The 20,195-nt window shown below is 37.8% G+C and overlaps 2 protein-coding genes across 7 annotated transcripts in view; one reads left to right on the top strand and one right to left on the bottom strand.

The window, feature by feature from the left end:
* Positions 1-79: 79 nt before the first annotated feature.
* nlrc3l1 (NLR family, CARD domain containing 3-like 1) lies at positions 80-5,450 on the bottom strand. 3 transcript variants are annotated; one of them, XM_067423911.1, is made up of 7 exons: positions 5,215-5,450; positions 4,380-4,593; positions 4,016-4,117; positions 3,603-3,698; positions 2,522-2,651; positions 2,178-2,418; positions 80-2,091 (listed from the first exon to the last, which is right to left on the bottom strand). In XM_067423911.1, the coding sequence occupies exons 2-7, from the start codon at positions 4,529-4,531 to the stop codon at positions 515-517; spliced, it is 2,298 nt and encodes a 765-aa protein (XP_067280012.1). In that variant the 5' UTR covers positions 4,532-4,593; positions 5,215-5,450; the 3' UTR covers positions 80-514. The 3 variants fall into 3 exon arrangements, with proteins under 3 accessions (XP_067280012.1, XP_067280014.1, XP_067280013.1); XM_067423913.1 differs by having other exon boundaries at positions 4,380-4,554; XM_067423912.1 differs by having other exon boundaries at positions 4,380-4,551.
* Positions 5,451-8,072: 2,622 nt separating this feature from the next.
* Positions 8,073-20,195, top strand: part of cnksr2b (connector enhancer of kinase suppressor of Ras 2b) — a 44,932-nt gene continuing 32,809 nt past the window's right edge. For all 4 annotated transcript variants that reach the window (XM_067423359.1, XM_067423357.1, XM_067423358.1 and 1 more), the window contains exon 1: positions 8,073-8,667. In XM_067423359.1, coding sequence (XP_067279460.1) covers positions 8,604-8,667 — 64 coding nt within the window. In that variant the 5' untranslated portion in view covers positions 8,073-8,603. The remainder of the gene's footprint in view (positions 8,668-20,195) is intronic.

The raw sequence follows: 20,195 nt of genomic DNA, 5'->3' as shown, positions 1-20,195 counted from the left end.
TAGATGCTGTTAAAACATCCAAAATGTCTAATTCATTAAAGATTTAATATTCTAATAAATATGCTATTATCATTCTGGATAGTGTTTTAACAAGTCTTTATTTTAAGGACTCAAGCGCCATAAATGTTTCATGCATGTTTATGTTTGATATGGAATAATTCCAAATAAAAGCATTTAATACTATCCACACTTTAAATGTGTTAACTTTTACACCACCATTCCCATGAACTGTACTCAATACAAAAAGCTGCAGTAACAATATCCAAATGCAATAACACAACTGTCCAACAAAGTGGTTGAACAATTATTGTGGTGTATAGACACACAATTTGTCTTTTACTGATGGAAAAGCGCATCCAAATGCCACTACAAGACGTTCCACGCAGACCTGGATGGAAGACATTCTTAACAGATTGTTTTTCTACCACCTCAATCTTTTGGCAAGAGACATTTCAATAGCATCACTCACAAGTTCATCATGAGACTCTTTTTAACCAACACGTCAGTGCTACAGTCATGGGTTAAGTTCATCAATGCACCGCAAAAGGTTTTCATTTTTTTCTGGGAAGTGGCCTTCTTTGATTTTCTTAGCAATGTAGCGTGTTGTCTCCTCCCGTGCATTCTGGCTAGAACTGGTAGAGATCTGAAGGATGTTCTTGAGCATCTCCTGATTGGCCTCCACAGACAAACCCAGCAGAAAGCGGAGAAAGATATCGAAGTTGTTATTCTTGGAGCTTAATACTTTGTCAACTGCACTCTTGAGTAAGTCTGCCAAGGAAACCTTCAAGACCTTCAGCTTGCTCTGCTCAAGGATATTCTTCCCATGTTTCTTGAAACAGAAGAAAACATGAAGAGCAGCGAGGTATTCCTGAAAGGTCGGATGAGCGAAGCAGCTCACCTTCTCTGTGTAAATCATGTACTTCTCTCTGTAAAACTCTGTGCAGAAACCGGTGCAGGCCATGGCTGGGTATGACTCCGGCAATCCAACTTCGTCCCAATGCTCTTTCTCGATCTGAAACTCGTTCTTCTCGAGCATGTTGTAGGACAGCTTTGCCAGCTTAATGAGCAGCTGATCAGCAGTAAGATCCTTGGTCTCTTCGGTGGGGTCGTTCTGTAGTTTCTGAACAGACAGCTTAGTGTGATGATGCAGCATAATGGTGTACAGATTGGTAAGAGTTATGGGCACCTGTGCGGATGTTGGAAGAGCCTGAAACTGCCGCTGCAGCACTTTAGATGCCACCCAGCAGAACAGCGGCAAGTGGCACATAATATACAGCGTCTTAGAAGACTTGAGGTGAGCGATCACCCTCTCAGCGAGGGATTGGTCAACGATCGTCTTCCTGAAATAGGCCTCTTTCTGTTCATCAGTGAAGCCACGGACCTCCAGAAGCTGATGGACGTGTTCTGGTGGGATCACATCCAGAGCCCCTGCCCTAGAAGTGGTCCACACGAAGGCATTATAGAGCAGGTTACCCCTGATGAGGTTGGTAATCAACACTTGCACACTCGAGGACCTGTTCCCATCGCACCAATACGATGTTCTCCGGAAATTAAAGGGGATTTGAGTGTCATCTAGGCCGTCGAATATGAACATTACTGGGCAGCCCTCAAAATCGAGAGTGTCTATTTCCTTCATCTCTGGATAGAAGGTGCAGACTAGAGAGAGGAGGCTGTACTCTCCTTCCAGCATCTTGTTCAGTTCCTTGAACTGCAGAGGAAGGAGAAAGAAAACACCTTGGTGGACTTTTCCATCCGCCCAGTCGAGGATGAAGCGCTGCACTGCAAATGATTTGCCACATCCTGGGACTCCTCTGGATAACACCGACCTTATGTGCCTTGCCCTCGTAGTCTCAGGGGGAAATAAGTCATTTCCAGTTAATGGTGTCCTGTTCACTTTGCCAGTCTCTAGGAGCTCTTCTATCTTTGGTCTGTACTCATGATCACTGTTCACTGATGCATTAATGCCATCTGTAATGTAAAGGTCTGTATAGACAGATTCAAAGGGAACTGGTTGTCCTTGTGGACTAAAACCCTCATACACCATCTCGTACTTCTTCTTCAGGGCCAATTTCAATGCGTAGCGCACTTCGTCTGTGGAACATGATAATGAAAGATTTAAAGACAACAGATTGGAATGCACTGCAATGTTTTAGTGAGGACAAAATAACAAAACTTACTTCTTTTACATAGTCCATTCAGATAGTCAATCAGTTTCTTAAAGTTCAGGACATTAAAGAGTGCCAGAGTGATCTTTAGAGACACCTCAATATCACAGAGCTCCAGCAGCTTATCCACCAAACCCACAATATCAAGGTCGTCCAGAGGATCACGGAAGCGCTCGGGATATCGTTCCCACATTAGTTTTTTGAAGTGCTTTAATTCATCTTGTGTGAGTTTCTTTAGGCAAGTTGTGAGGGCCTGGAATGAAGCACATAATGATAGTTTTCTCAGCTCTTTGTAGAAGGCACTTAATGGTGATATTGTGATTGCTTTAAATGGATGACCATTTGTTAGGCCTTACCTCGAAAGCAAATTTCACTGTCATTGCTGGATGCCTTTTCTCATTTGGATCTACCACCAACTCTGGCTTTACAGGAACAGGAGCTTTTTGCTGTTTCAGGAAACTTTCCTTCCTGGCCTTCTTCCGTAAGCTTGTTTCAAAAAGAAAGGATTATTTAGAATATTCAGGTGAGAATCAATGAAAACTACACTAACACTACTGTTGTAAAGTTTGGGGTCTGTAAGATTTTTTTTTATGATTTTGAAAGAAATCTCGTATGCTCACCAAGGACACATTTATTTGATCAAGAATACAGTAAAAACAGTTACATTTTGAATTATTATTTCAAATCTAAAATAACTGTTTTCTATTTTACTATATTTTAAATGTAATTTATTCCTGTGATGGCAAAACTGAATTTCCAGTCTATAGTGTCACATTATCCTTCAGAAATCATTCTAATACACTGATTTGCTTAACGACAATTTATTTATATTTACTTATTAATATCAATGTTGATAATTAAATATTTTATGGAAACCATTATATATATATATATATATATATATATATATATATATATATATATATATATATATATATATATATATATATATAGCCCGGTTTCTTTGATGAACATAACATTGCTTTGAAATCTAAATCTTTTGTAATATTGTAAATATTTGTACATTTTATGTATTTCCTGAATAAAAGTAATAACAAATTTTACTGATCCCAAACTTTTGAATGGTAGTGTGTTTATGGACGACTTAAATAAATAATATGTATATAAACATAATTTTAATTTGAACATATTATCTAAACAAAAATACATTATGTTAACTTTAATCAAAGAGAAAGTTAAGGTTCTGCTAAGGTTCAGCTAAATGTTTAATTTTTCCTCCCACATTAAAATGTATTTTAAAATAAACAATAAGTGTATGAATCTGTACAACAAAAATTACTATTTTAATGAACTATGTAAATACATTAATATATATATATAATATTATCCCCATATATATAATATTCTCTGAATTGTATACCATTATATGACCATGGTATTGGCAAAGCTCAGATGCATAATGTGACTTTCACTTACGCTTCTTCAGAATCACCATCTAGATTCATTTCATCCTCATCGCTGACAAAGGATTCACTGCTAGAAGCAGACGAATCCCGTCTGCACAACTGAACCCTGTGGAAAGTTGAAAATCTTATCCAGGGCAGCCAGAATTACAAGAAATACAACCTATGCCCCAAGCACACAGAGAGCAAAGTCTCTGACTTTTCAAACAACCCATTTTAGGTATAATTTTCACTCATACTGTAGCTAGTCTAAATCCTTTCTTTAAAATACATTCACTTATCATCAACTTTATGATGAATATATTAATCCTGCAAGCAAGATTAGATTATATAAATAAAATATGGTCCAGATCTGAACCTATGTCCTGCCATCTCAACAACAAAACAAAAAAATCTTCAGGCTCACTAAAGGTGAAGCAAGCTTACTGTGTGCATCTTTCTTCATGCTCTTCTCTTGTTTCAGACCAGCTTTCACTTTGCATGGAGGCGTAACTGGATGCAGGGGACTCTGCTCTCTCCACGTATTGTCTGGTGAGAATGATCATGGTAAATTATATATAAATGGAAACATGAAGAAGACATTCAAGTGATGCAATTAACCGAGGTAACAACACAGAACTGTACACACGTCCAGTCTTGAATGGAGTGTTCCTGACCTTACCAGCAGGTGTCGCACTTACACAACAGACAAGCATGTGTAGGTGTAAAAGGACGTCAACATGGCATGTAAATTCTTTGCTGACCCGACTTTATCACATCAATAATATCAGATTACCAAAAAACATATTACCCCACAGGATCGGAGTATCCGAGGGTGAACGGAAGTGTCCTCTGAGGAATGAAATCGCCCTCTTCATCCCCATGTTCACTCCCGAAGGCGGAAGCCCCAACACCTAATGGGATACTGTTGTCTGACGCCATGTCTATTGCCTCGTCGTCCATCTCGAACTGCAACCTTTTCCCTGCTTGTCAGAAGCAGACTGGTGTTGTTACCGGTTGTTACCCTGTTAAAAACGATACGCATATTGCTTCATTCTCCTTTCATGTGGATGCTCTTCCAGTGGGAGGGCTCCAATATTGCGTTATTGTTGCAATCACTTTTTGTTACTGTAAAGTTTTACATTTTCTAAACCCTTGTTAAGTAACGTTTTACATTAATTCGCGGTTAATATTTGTGTTCTTCTTTATTCCGTTTCTATAGGCAGTGTGTGTGTGTGAAACAATGGTGCTAGCGAGTATTTGTTATGCAACTGCCAGCCAATCATAACCGCCTCTGTAGTTACAATTAAATAATCATGTTACTGTACACGCACATAAACTAAGTTTTACTTTTATCGTAGCCTACTTTTGTACGTTTTAGGAGACTCGACACAACTAAAGCTAAATCTTTACGTGGTGTAAGTAGTTATTAAAACAAGTTGCAATGGTCCAATCAATGTTGTTGACCATATAACGTTAGCACTTGGTTTACCATTGTGCAGTGTGTAAAAAGTTCATTATGTTGTAGAAATAAGTCAATATTTGGTCAGCCCGTTTCATCGCAGGCCTATAAGAAAGTTTTGTAACGTTACCTTCTCATTATAGGAGCTTATATGTGAATTTGATCTAGGCCTTTGTGATTTTACCTTTATTTCAGTGTTTCTGGCAATCCTCTCGATCGATCCACGTCTGGTTCCAGAAGACAAAACGAATAAACCGGTTGGTTAACTTTTAAGTTATATCTTTTATCCTAAAGCATTTGCATCTATGATTAATTTCTGGGCCCTAAGCCACTGCAAGCCCGTGTATATTAAAATTTACAGCGCACAAACATGTAGCAAAAGCGCACCTATACAGTATGATCTGACCATACCACTTTCGGTTTGAAGTTATGTAGCTACTTCCTTATTTTTCTTAAAGAGACAGCAGTACGAATATTTAGTGACGTAGATCTTAGTATTAACCAGGTATCTATCAGCTTCTTAGTGTCTCTAGGAACGGATCAAAATTTTATTTAGATGTTTTCAGCTGTTTGTGTGTTTTGTCGCATATGGTTTGCATATGATAAGGTTTATATTTGTGTTCTTTATTCAGTAGCCTATAGGCTTATTTCATTAAAGGATTAGTTCACTTTAAAATGAATATTACTCCATTATTTACTCAACCTCAAACCGTATATGACTTTCTTCTTTCTGATGAACACAATTGTACTTAAATTAATTAATATCCTGGCAGTGAACGGGGTCCAAAAGTTTGAAGCGCAAAAAAGTGCATCCATCCATCCATCATAATCGTACTCATACCAGAGGTCTTCAACAGGGGTCTGTCAGTTATTTTTCTTATATTTTTTGTGTGAAAAAAAAGTTTAGCTCTAAGAATATTTTATATTATTTATTTTATTAATTTATTTTAAACTATATGTTTTATAATTAACAGGGAGTCCCGACTCCCAAACAGGCCTTTTATGTAAAAAGGTTGAAGACACTTGACTTATACCCTTTATAATACCATTGTGGTGAAGGATCCTGTGTTGATCCCTGTGTTGTTTCTATATTTAAAAGGCCTGAATTCCCCCCTGTGAACGGCACTGATCTCACATGCTGTAGATTTGTTATAGTGGTTTAAGCCCCCAACTCTAATTGCAGATGGTGAGTCTGAGTCTTAATGGAGCAGTTCTTGAACCTTGATCTCTTCTCCTCCCCTCGTTTCTTAAAAGCCTCAATAACCCTGCAGGCAGCAATGGTTCTCAACATCTGTCAGTGCACTGCACTCCCCTTTATTTTCCCATGAGATGGGAAATAAACATAAAGCACTGAAATATATCTCTGTTATTTTTAGGTATTTTTTAAAAGGTATTTTTAGTGTTGTTGTTTTTTTTTTTTTTTTTTTTGCCTGGGAGTGATCCACAAAATTTGTTTGTAAATTATTTAGGTAAATTGTTGCTATCCATAAATCTTTTTTTTTTTTTCAGTAATCACAATGCAGATCTTTATATGGAGTATACTGAAGTTGTAATTTTATGATAAAACCCACAAATGAAAATGCGGTCATTATTAACTCAACCTCATGTTGTTCCAAGCATGTAGGATTTTTTTCTTAAAAATAGGCATTTTAAATAATTTTGGTGACCATTGACTTTTCATGTACAAAAATGCATTGTGAGTCCATGTGTGTGGACTGTGACACTGTGACATTTCTCAGAATATCTTCTTTTATGTCCCACAGAACAAAGTACAGTTTTGGAACAACAAGAGCGTAAGTAAATTGTAATAGAATATTTCTTTTTGGAAACACTATCTCATAATTAACAAACAAACCAAACTGGCTTGTCTGCACGTCTTGTTTTTTCTTTTCTTTGTTTGGCACAATGTTTCTTTAAAGAAAGAGACTTAATTGGGACAGGCTAGTCGCATGAAAGTCAGCCGATGGCATTGTATGTTTCCCCTTGAATGATCATGCACAAAGCCCTGACTATAGGTCATTTCAGTTTTGAGGACAGCAGGCATTTAAAACACCTTATTAAAAAATACATTTTTATAAATGGAAATTGCTATTTTAGGCATACATTCAATTGAATGCAGGCCTAGTCTTAATGATACCAGATATTAATGTTCCTTTAGATTGTGTGTGTGTGTGTGTGTGTGTGTGTGTGTGTGTGTGTGTGTGTGTGTGTGTGTGTGTGTGTGTGTGTGTGTGTGTGTGTGTGTGTGTGTGTGTGTGTGTGTGTGTGTGTGTGTGTGTACTTGTATATGTCCCCACAATGTAATATGAACCTGAGATTACCTAGTTTGTGTGGAGCAGCCAGTATCCCCACAATGTAAATTGATTTATAAACATATGATGTTTTTTGAAAATGTAAAAATGCAGAATGTTTCCTTTGAAGGGTAGGTTTAAGGGGCAAAAGCAGTGTAGGGGGATAGAATGTACAGTTTGTACTGTGTAAAATCCATTACGCCTGGAAAGTCCCCACAATTCACAAAACACACGCGCGCGCGCGTGTGTATGTGTGTGTGTGTGTGTGTGTGTGTGTGTGTGTGCGCGCGCGCGCGCGTGCACATCTAATAGATGCATGTTGTATTAAAGAGTTAGTTCACCCAAAAATTAAAATTACTCAATTTATCCAACACCACTATTACACACAAAACGAGTGGTTGGGACGGAATAGGGATGGTCTCAGTCATGATGATCTCTGTTTATTGCATCTTTTCTTCATAAAATAACGAATAAAATTAATTATGACTGGTCGTTTAAAACAAATAATCTTAATCTACTAAGTGTGTGTGTGTATATATATATATATATATATATATATATATATATATATATATATATATATATATATATATATATATATATATATATATATATATAGACTACATATAGCCTATAGCTTCAAAGCAAATGACTCATATTAATCTGCAAACAATAAAATAGCTAAGCCACAGCCCCAATCTTTTAATACTAGCCTATTTGTGAGCGTTCATTTAATACTCTGGTTGGCACACACAGCTCGATTATGGAGATGTTTCCGCTGCTTGGCCCTCATGACGGCTCATTTGCCAGAGCCAACGACTGGCAAGAATGGACGAGGCGCGAGTCATACGAGTGTGCGCGAGGGGCGCGCGTGCAGACTACTGTTTACTGGTAACAGCTTGAGACGAGGCAAACAGCTGCGTGAATTCACCGTTGTTTTTCTTCTACGTCTCAATATACTGGATAAGGAATGGAAAGAGTAAAGGCATCGCAACGTGAAAGAATATGATAGAAACGAGGATAAACCCTCGCGCGAGACCAAGAGAAATCTAACGCTATTCTGACAGCTCTCCCACAAAGACTAGTGCGAAGGAATGCAGAGCAATGCTTTGAACTTGAAAGACCACCAACGCTTCGTTTTCCAAGAGACAGGGCAGAATTTGCAGGGTAGCTAAACATGCAGCGGATGAAAAACAGGCAGAATTCTGCATGAGTGGATCTGGGGTGTGCTGAAGCGCTTCTTTCCCACCTTTGTTTGGCACCGTCTGCAAAAACTTCCACAATGGCTCTGGTCATGGAACCTGTAAGCAGGTGGTCAACAAGCCAGGTGGTCGAATGGATGAAAGGTATGCATTTTACATTCGTATATATTTTGCTATAATAATAAAGGAAATTATGTACACACAATACGGCTCGTGTTTGCATATTGTTTGTGGTTTATAAAAATGCCAATGTTACCTATTTGTCAATATTTTTGTCTGCGTACAATATTTGCTTGAACTCGTTTTATAGAAACGTCGCTGTATCAAGGCGCGACAGTGCGCGCGCACTAGCTGTCATGCAATTAAGATGTAGTTTATCTTATATTGAGCTTGTAGCGATGGGTGTTATAACAGATGTTGATATTGCCAACACACGTACAAGGATTAAGATATTAGAATGTATTTAAAAACGAAATTAATGAATTAAGTTGTATAAAGAGTAGTCACGTCATCTTATGAAATTGAATGTAAAGTGACGGGTCACGTGGAGGCTGAGTGATCAGCTGGGACCCCTCTGGCAGTTAAAGGCTCAATGGCTCCTCCATGGTCACTGAAGTTCATGAAAATGGGTTTTTACATGAGCAGCGACACACACACACACCACACACACACACACACACACACACACACACACACACACACACACACACACACACACACACACGGCATCCATGTTTTATGGGGACCTTCTATAGACATAATGATTTACTGTACTGTATATTCTATTATACCCCTAAACCTACCCATCACAAAAAACTATGCATTTTTCACATTTTCAAAAAACATCACTTAGTATGATTTAGGCTGTTTTCCCCATGGGGACCATAAAATGTCCCCACAAGGACAAGGGTTTCAGATACTGCCTTTTTTCTGGGGACATTTTGTCCTCATAATGTAGGACAAGGTATACCAGGGCAACACACTCTCTCACACACAAAACACGTCACTATATAAATGATTAAAACATGATGCATTGTAACATAAACAACCACATTAGAACAAAAAGAAGAACACAATATTTCAATAAAAACATAACCAGATAGGTTAATTTTGTTTTAATTTTCACTGTAAACATTTTTTTATACACAAAATGTTATGGTCAAATTACACATCAATATGTTTTTTTGATATAAAAAGCTATCCATTTAAGGGTTTTACTGTAGAATGAATACAGAATTTATGCTATTTTGTGTGAAAAAAATATAGTGAAGCTTTTTGTTTTATTAAATGACAAAAGGCCTGGTCCATATTGCAGCCTTTGCTGCAAAAAAACCCTCATAGCAGACCATTTGATTGACATGTCAAGAAACCGTTTACAGTTGTTTTGCTTGAATGTGCTGTTTACTGTTATACAAAGGCAGTCAAATGATCCCTTTACTATCGTTTGTCTGTGATTTTGTTTTAGGTGATGTGATAAACAGTGTGTCATTATGGAACATGTACACTATAGGCCTATTACAACGCTGTAAATACATTTTAGATAAGGGAAACTCCTTATAGAAAGATAATTTGAGTGTAATGGGCTGGCTTATTTTCTCAGGAATTAAGAAAAAAGAGGAAGACAGTCATTTGTAATTCAAATGAGGAAAGTGTTCCACTTGGCTGAATGTTTTGCCTTTAAGTTATTATGTTTTTGAAAAAGGTAGATCAGTGTCTCCATCTCATTCCTTCCAGTGTGGATTCACAAAATAGGAATTTGGTACTCAATGTGCACGCTTGTGTGAGAATATGACTGCAGGTGTGCTTTTCAGCAATAACCAGCTTTGTTAAACGTACAACAATGTGCACTTGTATGCCTGCACGTGAGGATGTCTTGGCTTGAGTTTAGTTTGTCAGATGGTGTGATGTGTTTGAGTGGGTAAATAAGGCAATGGCTCAAATGGATGATGATAAACTGCTTTTTACGTGTTATTCATTTAATTTTGCTCTTATGCCGGAACATAGCTGCTCTACATTATGCCTTGTGATTTAGATCACAGTCTATATGTGCGGTGAAAGCAAATACCTAGAGGTTGGGAACTGTTAAATGTGCAAACATCCTTATATTTGGAGCAAATCTAAACTGTCAAGGAATGATAAGCGAGATGCAAGATGAAAAGGCAGTGTAGGAATCATAAAGAATTATAGCGAGGCGGTGTTCCTCCCTAAGGGAATGCCAGAGAGGGTTTCTTATGCTGTTTGCACACTAAAAGCATGCTCACAAGTACATCGTCGCTCTCTAAGTTAACCTTTTAGGGTCATATAAAGAAATGTAAGAAGCTTCAGACATTTTTTGATGTTTGCTTCTAAAAAGCTGGGGAATTTAATCGGCATCTGTCTGTTATGTGCAGACAAAACCCGCATGCTGCTGTATCAGCTGCTTAGACACGCCGAAAGGAAGCAGAAGATGAAGTGTTTATGTGAATGTGTACCAGTGTACGGCTATGTTAAACCCCTATGAGATTATGGTGTCTGTGTATATCTGTGTGATGCCTTCTGATCAGCGACATGTAATAATTCGTTCAAAGTTTCACTCACAATCCTTCCACAATGAAAGCGATAGTTTACTCAAAAATAAAACATATATATTTTATAATAATTTCAAGTTGCTTTTTATAATTTTTTTGGAGCTTGACAGCACTTGGACACCATTTGCTTTAATTATGTAAAAGAGCAGCGTTAACGTTCTACTAATGTTCTCTTTTTGTGTTTGTGTCCTACGGATTACTTTTGCAACAACATGAGGGTGATGACAAAATGAAATAAAAACTATCGCTTCAGCAGCATTTATCAAGCTAAAAGAGCATTATGCAGCATGCAGAACATCTATGATCAGTCTGCATGGGTATATGCTGCCCACGTAGCCACACACAATAGCACAGATTTGTCAAGTAGACTGCAATCATTTTGCTTATTTAAGTCTCAGGATTTTGTGCTGTATATGAAAATGCATCTCCCCAGAACACTCTTTAAATGCTGTATTTTCATCTCTGGATTATGTGTTTGACTGGTGTCTAGGTCTTGCATTACTCGCAGTATATAAAATGTTCATGTTTAAACTGTAAAGGCTATTCCTATTGGGTATTTGTACTCGTAGCTTCTAACATATGGAACTTTTTGTCGGGTTTATTTCGTTGTGGCTTGCATATTTGACATCTATAAGCACTTCCCAAAATGGGTACCTTAAAAAATATACTAAAAACAACTGTTATGATTAAGCCCAAAGTAAACATGTTGAGTTCATTGCTGGACTTTCTGTGGACAGCGGCTATAATATGCATGTAGATTGTTTGTACATTGGTCAGAGTAACATCCATGACAATAAAATAATGCAATAAGCATCAACACACCCTGAAAGTTTAGGGTCAGTATTTGTCATCGTTGTTGTTGAAAATGATCATTTTATCCAGCAAGGATGCATTAATGTCCATCAAATGTGGAAGTAAAGACATTTATAATGTTACAAAATATTTCTATTTTAAATTCATTCAGTTCAAGAAAAAAATGTTTTCACAAAAATATTGAGCAGCACTGAGGACTGGAGTAAAGGCCCCTAAAACTCATCTTTGCCATCACATGAATAAATGACATTTTACGATATATTACGTTTTTTTTATTGTAATAATAGTGTACAATATTAATGTTCTTACTGTATTTTTGATCACATAAGCAGCCTTGTTGAGCATAAGAGATAAAAAAAACGTACTGACTCGACCTATCAATCGACCTATATTTCACTGTATGTGCTTTTTCTTTCATTTTTGGACTTCGTTTGGATAGTACAGTAAAGGAGAAATCACTGGGGAAAGAAAGGGGTTAATGGGATCCGGTCATGTTCTGGTTTGTATGCAAATCACACTTCACCCTTGTGAGTGCATTGTCACTAATGTGTCAAGAGCAATGTACGCTACCACTGCACCATGGCTCCAATGAAAGATTTGATCTAGATAGTACATTTTCTGTGTAAATTCATGGATGTATGCTGTGTTTCCTATTCTATATTCACAGGTTTCCTAGCATGCTGCGATTACCATGTTGCAGCTCTATCATTAGCATACAGTTCAGTGGTGATGCCCCCAGGTTGATGCCTCTGAGGGCCAGTCAGCAGAAGCCCTGTGACCTTCCCTCAATGCTCTTTTTTTTCCTGCCCCCCTCAGTGCTTGCTGTGACTCACTTCGACCCCCCCCCCCCCCCATAGCAGAATAATGGCAATAAAACTGTAAATCCAATAAAACTGCACACAATGAAGCTCAAATAAAGCCTTGATTAAATGCATGTTTTTCTATTTAACCGAACAATGCAACAGGATTTCACACGTAATGACCAGACACAGACTGTTGCGCTGTTTGTTGACAGACACTGTAAAATAACTGTGTGCTGCAGTGTCCAAATAACAGGCAGATCTCTGCATAATACCACCGAGGAATAATATTAGTGGGATAGTTTCCCCAAAATTCTATTGTTATCATCACAGCATTCCCATTGACTTCCAAACCAGTAGTACTTTCTTTTGGACATTTTTTTCAATTGTAATGGTTGCTCCTCCTCAACACGAAATAAGCGGCGATGTCTAACGTGAACGATTTGTTCTTTTGAGATTTGCTCTTTACCAGTGAATTGGCTGATTCAGTTCACAATTCGTTCATGAATTCAACTCATTCAATTACATGCAGCCAACTTGAGCCAAGTAATCTGTCAGTAATCTAAATGATAGCTCAGTCCAACTGAAAATCCTTCTACACTTCAATTGACCTGATTGAGCTCAATCCAAATTAAATTTGAACCCGATTGAAAGGGATGGTGCAGATCTGATATAATCTGATCAATGTGAAAAAATGAAGCATTTAAATTGACTACTTTCTCAATCTGATTTAAAAAAAACTTGCACACGTGCTCAGTGCCATGATATACAGTAGCCTATGTCAGCTGTCTTTTTATATACACTATATTGGTAAAAGTTTTGGGGACATCCGCCTATACATGCACATGAACTTTAATGAAATCCCATAGGTGGTTCATCTCAAAATGAAAATTCTGTCACTATCTACTCACCCCCATCATCCAATATGACTTTCTTAAAGGGATAGTTCACTTTGAAATTAAATTTTGATATGTTTTAGCTTACCTCATGGGCATCAGGTCTATGGTCACCACCTCAAAGAGCATACACAGAGAAGTCCAAATGAAACAATCCCCCATCGTAAGTACACACTGATGGCCTAAGACACGAAACGAGCGGTTTGTGTGAGAAAACGAACAGTATTTATATCGTTTTTACCTCTTGTACACCACAGGAAACACGCACCTGCGCCCTCGGATCAGTCGGACGTAGTGGTGTACAAGAGGTAAAAACAATTTAAATACTGTTCGTTTTCTCACACAAACCGCTCGTTTCGTGTCTTAGGCCATCAGTGTGTACTTACGATGGGGGATTGTTTAATTTGGACTTCTCTGTGTATGCTCTTTGAGGTGGTGACCATAGACCTGCATTATGTGAGGCACAGACAAGAACGGTTTGACCTAAAATGATCAAAATTGAAACTACTGGGGAACAAATACTCCTACATCTCGGATGCCCATGAGGTAAGCTAAAACATATCAAAATTTAATTTCAAAGTGAACTATCCCTTTAAGTTGAACATAGAAGAAGCACTGGTTAGTTTACCGACATTCTAACTAATACAGGATTTTGACACAACATGAGGGTGTTACATTTTTAGGTGTTTTTCTTTTCTTTTTGGGTGAACTAAAAATGTTACCTATTTTCCAGATTATTGAAAGTAATTTTTATTTGGCCACATACTGTATCACTGTGCAATCTCTGTATCGTTTTAATGAGCAGGGATGACATAAATTTATAACAAAAATGTAAAAAATCTGATGCATACTCTTACGGAGGGGCCTAACACTAATCAACTTAGGAAAATGAATGTATCTGTAATATGATCATGCATTCTCAATTTATAAAAGCAAAACTAAACCATTTATTTAACATGTTATTTTGTGGCTGTAGCAAACTCTTTGGAAAGTTTGCATATGGTCATGTTTGTTTAATTTATTGTTTAAAAACAAACATCTAATACTGTATAAGCAACATTGGACAATTGGATAGAATAATATTATTTCTTGCTATATGTGAACATGACTGAAATTCTATATTTTCTTTTACCTGTATCTTCTAAATTTATTTTCTCGGGTATCTGGTAAAACACCTCTGTGATAGTCGGTCATGAACGGTTCTTTTGCTGCATTATAATGACTTTCTAATTTGGAATATGATCAAATATTGCATATGTGGACGTGGACAGAGAAATTAGCCATTGAAAAATTATATTTTAACTGCCAGTATTTCTAAAGGAATGAAATGACTGAACGGAATTAAGTCATCAAGTCAGTAGAATTAATCTATATTATCAATGCTGCATATTGGTGAAGTTACACAAAGCACAATGTGTATGAAGAGAGCTTATTTTATCTACAATCAAGTGCGTAAGCAACCATTATAGCCAGCGTTTTACAACAATTTGAGCTAATGCAGAAAGAGTGACAAATCATTCATAAACTGACATCACTATACTTGCAAGCCACAGTGCGCAGCCTCCTCATGCAGTTTTCCTTCTCAATTGGATATGACACAATAAATTACTCTTTTCATTACATACCGCAACAGCAAACCTTTGCTTCTATAACAGCTTCAACTCTTCTAGGAAGGACTAAAGAGCTTTCCAAAGACACTAGAGACAAAATTGTAGACCTCCACAAGGCTGGAAAAGGGCTACGGAGAAATTGACAAACAGGTTGGTGAAAAAAGGTCCACTGTTGGAGCAATCATTAGAAAATGGAAGAAGCTAAACATGACTGTCAATCTCCCTCGGACTGGGGCTCCATGCAAGATCTCACCTCGTGGGGTCTCAATGATCCTAAGAAAGGTGAGAAATCAGCTCAGAACTATATGGGAGGAGCTGGTCAATGACCTGAAAAGAGCTGGGACCACCGTTTCCAAGGTTACTGTTGGTAATACACTAAGACATCATGGTTTGAAGTCATGCATGGCACAGAAGTTTCCACTGCTTTAACCAGCACATGTCCAGGCCCGTCTTGATTTTGCCAATGACCATTTGGATGATTCAGAGGAGTCATGGGAGAAAGATGAGACCAAAATATAACTTTTTGGTCATAATTCCGCTAAACGTGTTTGGAGGAAGAAGAATGATGAGTACCATCCCAAGAACACCAGCCCTACTGTGAAGTATGGGGGTGGTAGCATCATGCTATGCGGGTGTTTCTCTGCACATGTGACAGGGTGATTGCACTGTAGTAAGGAGAGAATGACCGGGGCTATGTATTGCGAGATTTTGAAGAACAACCTTCTTACAGTTAGAGCATTGAAGATGGGTCGAGGCTGGGTCTTCCAACATGACAATGACCCAAAGCACACAGCCAGGATAACCAAGTAGTGGCTCTGTAAGAAGCATATCAGGATTCTGGCATGGCTTAGCTAGTCTTCAGACCTAAACCCAATAGAGAATCTTTGGAAGGAGCTCAAACTCTGTGTTTCTCAGCAACAGGCCAGGAACCTGACTAATCTAGAGAAGATCTGTGTGGAGGAGTGAGCCAAAATCCCTCCTGCAGTGTGTGCAAACCTGGTGAAGAACTACAGGAAACTTTTGACCACTGTAATTGCAAACAAAGGCTACTGTACACAATATTAACAATGATTTTGACTCAGGTGTTCAAATACTTATTTGCAGCGGTATCATACAAATAAATAGTTTTAAAAAATCATACTCTCCATAAATTATATGTAAGTGTGAGCTTGTGAATTTGTTTTGCTTTTATATACCTTTGACTATGGAAGTAATTGGAACACTCAAATTCAATGATTTGGAGGAGTGTCCCAATACTTTTGGAAATAGTGTATCCCTCCACCCAACGCAATTTGCATACTATCCATTATAAATAGTATTCGAAAATAGAATTAGTATGTCCCAAATAGTGGTATGTTGAAATGAGCATTCGAAAGATACCCGGATGGTTTACTATTTCCCGTCAGAATTCGGAGTGCAGATGGACGCACACTCTAACGGCTGATATTATCCACAACCCATTGCGAGTTGGACAAGGATTCGATTAGAACTACAAACGCGGATACAAAGTGTTAAAAAACTACAAACATGACGGATTTGCGAGTTCAGTAGAGAGGTTTAGATTCCAGCTTCTCTGAGCTGAATGTGGTGACTAGGCACTGTGTAAGCGCTGATGTTTTGTTTGGAATACATATAATGTACATGTAAACAAATATATGAATTGTATTGGAATTGATTGGTAATTTTGGGTTTATAGCTTTTTGAATCTTGAAATCTCCAATCTCAATTCACTGTAATTGCATGGAAAGGAGGTCATGGGGAAACCATTTAGATTTCCTCTTTTAGAGGAAGAAGAAAACTGGTTTGTAACAAGTAAATTATGACTTTTTTGATAAATCTAGAAAGTGTTTTTTTTTTTATCTGTTTAACTCTATTCATCCATGCTTGAGTTATGAAACTCCCAATCCCTCTTTCGGTACTGGGCCACAACATTTGCCAAATCATGGATTCAGGACAGTTTAGAGGTTTTCAGGTCACCGTTAAAGTGGAAGACCGGCTTCTAAGCCACTGTAGTCAACATACTGCAAAGCTACAATCAGATTTTCTTCTTCAGTACAACTTTCTCTCATTACTTACTCATTCCTTAACCTACTTACACTCTCACCCTCTTGCTTCATCTTCCTCGGTTCAAACTATTGGCCGACCATCCGCCTCGCTTGACAGAGATTAATGGTCCCAGATGAACGTGTGGCACTCTGCTTTGTAGCGTTTAACACAACTTAGCCACAGCGGCTACAATTAACAGCAGATTAATGTCCTCCTAATCAATGAGTTTACTGTTTGTGTACACTGGCGCTGTGTGAGCTGGCCTGTCTTGCTCAGCCACAGGAAAAGCAACACTCACTATAGGGATTAGTTAAACTGTTAAAAAGACAGTTTCATGATGCTAGTTATTATCATTGTGGAAGTTATTCTAAAAAATAGCACTTGTTTCTGTTACGTATTTATCATGGTACGGCACTCGTACTGCAGATCCATTTAGAGTCTTAATAATAATATTCCTATAATATTTCATTAGCATTACAATGCAAACGTTACAAAAGCTATATCTCTGAATAGTCCATTGATGCAAGTATTAGATGTTTATTTATTTATTTGTCAATTCAAACGTCTCGCATATAAGTTTCTCATCTCACTGCCAGTTTTGTCTTGGTAATGAGGTCCTACACAAACGCTCCATCCCTATGCTGTCTCTATAGCAACTTAAAGCGACAAACATGATGATTCCTTCATTTGGAACGGGTTTAGATCAGCTTGGTAAAGAAGTGGATTTGTTAAGCCCTAAAATTGCATGCAAAGCCGTGAAACGCTCGCTTTCAGCAGTTTTGAATCGTGCCGTTGGTATCTGAACTTTCTCCTCACGGTCCATTAGATGAATGCAACAGAGAGATGAATATCAGGGGTTTGATGAAAGGGACATTTTACATGCTCTCCATCCTCGTCTTTTGTTGTGGAATGAGCATACAGATAATGAAACCTCATGGAAGAGAAAATGCAAGTATGTGTGGGAATTTAAGGGAGGTGGAGAGGAAATGAATAGTGCTGAGGACAGAAAGAGTGAGCTGGGAGGAAGTGAACATGGAAAATGCTAGGGGTCCAAAGGTGCTGCTTGTTGGAGGCCAGGTTCTGTGTAAGCAAATGAAACTTCTCTCCTGTAAAGGATTTTCTATATAAATAATCACATACACAAGAGTGACAAAAAGTACAAACTACACAGTTAGAATAAAATAAGAAATTAAAGTCTTTTTCGTAAATATATTTTAACTGACTCATTGAAAAGAACCAGTTCATAAGATACTTTTTAAAAAATCGGACATCAAGGCTTAAACTATGTTTTTTTTTTCCTTAATGCTGGTGTACATGGAAGATAATACATGAAAAAACTGTGCGTGGATTCTCACAACTGTTTTTGTTTTTTGTTTTGCATTTGTATTTGCATTTGAGACCGTTTTTTATTTACAGTCCCAACCGGTGCCCTTAGAATGGTTTTGTAAAATAATGTATTGATACAATTTATTATACGACATGCAATATCTTTAAAAAAAACAGTTCCGTGTGTAAGTTGTGAACCCATTACAACTTACTGAGTACTGACTCATGAGCAAATTTGAGGCTTCAATTTTTCATGAATCTTTTTGACTGACAAATAACTGAATCAAAGAAATTGCCTTTTGTTTGTGAATCTGACATTGGGTTTGTTGCTGTTGAAACGTTGATGCACGCTGATAACAAACACCACCTCACAAGATGATACGCAAAGAAACTGCAAATGTTTGCAAAGTTTTCCTAACAAGAGTTGATATTATCATTTTTTATTATTAATTTATCACATTTGAGACCATTTTATTTGCAGTCTGGAACCCACAGAATGGTTAGACAAAGACTGTACTATATAATTGCACGACTACCTACTTAAATAATCTCAAAACAACATAATGCTTCTGGTTCAGCTGAATGTGTGAATTAATTTCTGTCTCTATTCTATAAATATATGATGTTTTGTGCGAATCTGTGGGAGAAGAAAACAATTGTGAAGGATCAGTATAGATGAAGGGTAGGGGGCACGGGGGAGGCATGTGTTTCCTAGACAACAGCTAGCGCTCGCCAAACAGGTCTTCCCTTATTAGTGACAATAGTGCTTGAAGTCCACTGACGTCTGTTCGTGACAGCAAAGCATTTCAAAGTTGTGTGTCTGGATCGGTCCACAAAATGAAGTCTGTTTAAACAGCTGTGCCAAAATTTTCACAATCCCTCACTACTGTCAAAGAGAGCATATTTATGTGTGCTCTACACATTGAGGGTAACCATGTAAACACGCAATAGGCTCCAACATTCTCATGCTGGGTATATATGAGGCTGTAGTTGCTTATAATCTCTGTTTTAGCCATATTTAATCAGATTATAACTCATAGTATAATAAACAAATTATGCTGTAACTGAACACGCATGATCCGTGATGCTCTAGTCTAGCGGCTTGAATGTTTTAAAGGTGCACTATGTAACTTTTCTGTCCTCTAGAGGTCGCCTATTTAAAACAAAGTTGTGGTTTGATGATGCCTAGTTTGAGCTCTGAATCTTGGGACATGTGGTCTTCACCTCACAGCCGGTGAAAAAGAATCAGGATAGGACTCGGGTAGAAATCAAGTTTATTGATGTGATTATTAACGTTACTGTAGTATGAATCAGAGAAGGATCGAGTGTTGCGGGAGCTGAGCAAGGCCGCTGGAGCGATTGAATGAAAAACACACCTCGCGAGCAGCGGGACTTTTATTATGCCACAGTCGCCGGCGCCCTTTCTGCTTTTCCTGTCATTAGTATGAGGTAACGCAGCTCAGTTGACCATGTTGGATACATTTGAGTGTGTTAAATATTATTTTATGATGTTACTCTATGTGTTTGCTCGGCGGCTGCTATGACACTTGTTGCACACTGCAGTAAGAGTAAAGCGTTTCTGCCAAATAAAACCGGAAACCTGAGGTTAACACA

Source organism: Pseudorasbora parva, chromosome 18, assembly GCF_024679245.1.
Source record: "Pseudorasbora parva isolate DD20220531a chromosome 18, ASM2467924v1, whole genome shotgun sequence".
NCBI classification, from domain to species: Eukaryota; Metazoa; Chordata; class Actinopteri; order Cypriniformes; family Gobionidae; genus Pseudorasbora; species Pseudorasbora parva.
This window is presented reverse-complemented; position numbering and strand designations above follow the sequence as displayed.